Source organism: Mandrillus leucophaeus, unplaced genomic scaffold, assembly GCF_000951045.1.
Source record: "Mandrillus leucophaeus isolate KB7577 unplaced genomic scaffold, Mleu.le_1.0 Scaffold244, whole genome shotgun sequence".
Taxonomy (NCBI): domain Eukaryota; kingdom Metazoa; phylum Chordata; class Mammalia; order Primates; family Cercopithecidae; genus Mandrillus; species Mandrillus leucophaeus.
In genome coordinates this window covers 2,163,842-2,165,589 of record NW_012102521.1, presented here as the reverse complement: position 1 = coordinate 2,165,589, position 1,748 = coordinate 2,163,842, and the positions used below count along the sequence as shown (strand labels likewise).

General features: G+C 63.8%; 1 gene segment (V, D, J or C); it reads left to right on the top strand.

Moving 5' to 3' along the window:
- Positions 1-1,748, top strand: part of LOC105541767 — a gene marked incomplete at its 5' end in the record, with an annotated part of 13,050 nt that overhangs the window by 3,507 nt on the left and 7,795 nt on the right. The window contains 4 exon segments of the C gene segment in view: positions 79-372; positions 742-777; positions 896-1,222; positions 1,320-1,634. Coding sequence covers positions 79-372; positions 742-777; positions 896-1,222; positions 1,320-1,634 — 972 coding nt within the window.

Here is a 1,748-nt window from a genome sequence, read left to right as displayed (position 1 = left end):
ACAAGAACGGAGGGGCCTCTGCGCCCTGGGCCCAGCTCTGTCCCACACCGCAGTCACATGGCGCCACGTCTCTTGCAGCCTCCACCAAGGGCCCATCGGTCTTCCCCCTGGCGTCCTCCTCCAGGAGCACCTCCCAGAGCACAGCGGCCCTGGGCTGCCTGGTCAAGGACTACTTCCCCGAACCCGTGACCGTGTCGTGGAACTCAGGCGCCCTGACCAGCGGCGTGCACACCTTCCCGGCTGTCCTACAGTCCTCAGGGCTCTACTCCCTCAGCAGCGTGGTGACCGTGCCCTCCAGCAGCTTGGGCACCCAGACCTACACCTGCAACGTCGTTCATGAGCCCAGCAACACCAAGGTGGACAAGAGAGTTGGTGAGAGGCCAGCGAGGGAGGGAGGGTGTTTGCTGGAAGCCAGGCTCAGCCCTCCTGCCTGGACAAACCCTGGCTGTGCAGCCCCAGCCCAGGGCAGCAGGGCAGGCCCCGTCAGTCTTCTCACCCAGAGGCCTCTGCCCACCCCACTCATGCTCAGGGAGACGGTCTTCTGGCTTTTTCCACCAGACTCAGGGCAGCCACAGGCCCTGCACACACAGGGGCAGGTGCTGGGCTCAGACCTGCCAAGAGCCATATCTGGGAGGACCCTGCTCCTGACCTAAGCCCACCCCAAAGGCCAAACTCCACTCCCTCAGCTCGGAAACCTTCTCTCCTCCCAGATCCCAGTAACTCCCAATCTTCTCTCTGCAGAGTTCCCAAGTGGTCCCAACTGCCCACCGTGCCCAGGTAAGCCAGCCCAGGCCTCACCCTCCAGCTGAAGGTGGGACAAGTGCCATAGAGTGGCCTGAGTCCAGGGACAGGCCCCGCCCGGGTGCTGACATGCCCACCTCCATCTCTTCCTCAGCTGAACTCCTGGGGGGACCGTCAGTCTTCCTCTACCCCCCAAAACCCAAGGACACCCTCATGATCTCCCGGACCCCTGAGGTCACGTGCGTGGTGGTGGACGTGAGCCAGGAAGACCCCGAGGTCCAGTTCAACTGGTACGTGGACGGCGTGGAGGTGCACAATGCCCAGACAAAGCCGCGGGAGAGGCAGTTCAACAGCACGTACCGCGTGGTCAGCGTCCTCACCGTCACACACCAGGACTGGCTGAGCGGCAAGGAGTACACGTGCAAGGTCTCCAACAAAGGCCTCCCGGCCCCTGTCGAGAAAACCATCTCCAAAGCCAAAGGTGGGACCCGTGGGGCGCGAGGGCCACATGGACAGAGGCCGGCTCGGCCCACCCTCCGCCCTGGGAGTGACCGCTGTGTCAACCTCTGTCCCTACAGGGCAGCCCCGAGAGCCGCAGGTGTACACCCTGCCCCCGCCCCGGGAGGAGCTGACCAAGAACCAGGTCACCCTGACCTGCCTGGTCACAGGCTTCTACCCCAGCGACATCGTCGTGGAGTGGGAGAGCAACGGGCAGCCGGAGAACACCTACAAGACCACCCCGCCCGTGCTAGACTCCGATGGCTCCTACTTACTCTACAGCAAGCTCACCGTGGACAAGAGCAGGTGGCAGCCAGAGAACGTCTTCACATGCTCCGTGATGCATGAGGCTCTGCACAACCACTACACCCAGAAGAGCCTCTCCGTGTCTCCGGGTAAATGAGTGCGACACCCGGCAAGCCCCCGCCCCCCGGGCTCTCGGGGTGGCGCGAGGATGCTTGGCCCGCACCCCGTGTACATACTTCCCAGGCGCCCGGCATGGAAATAAA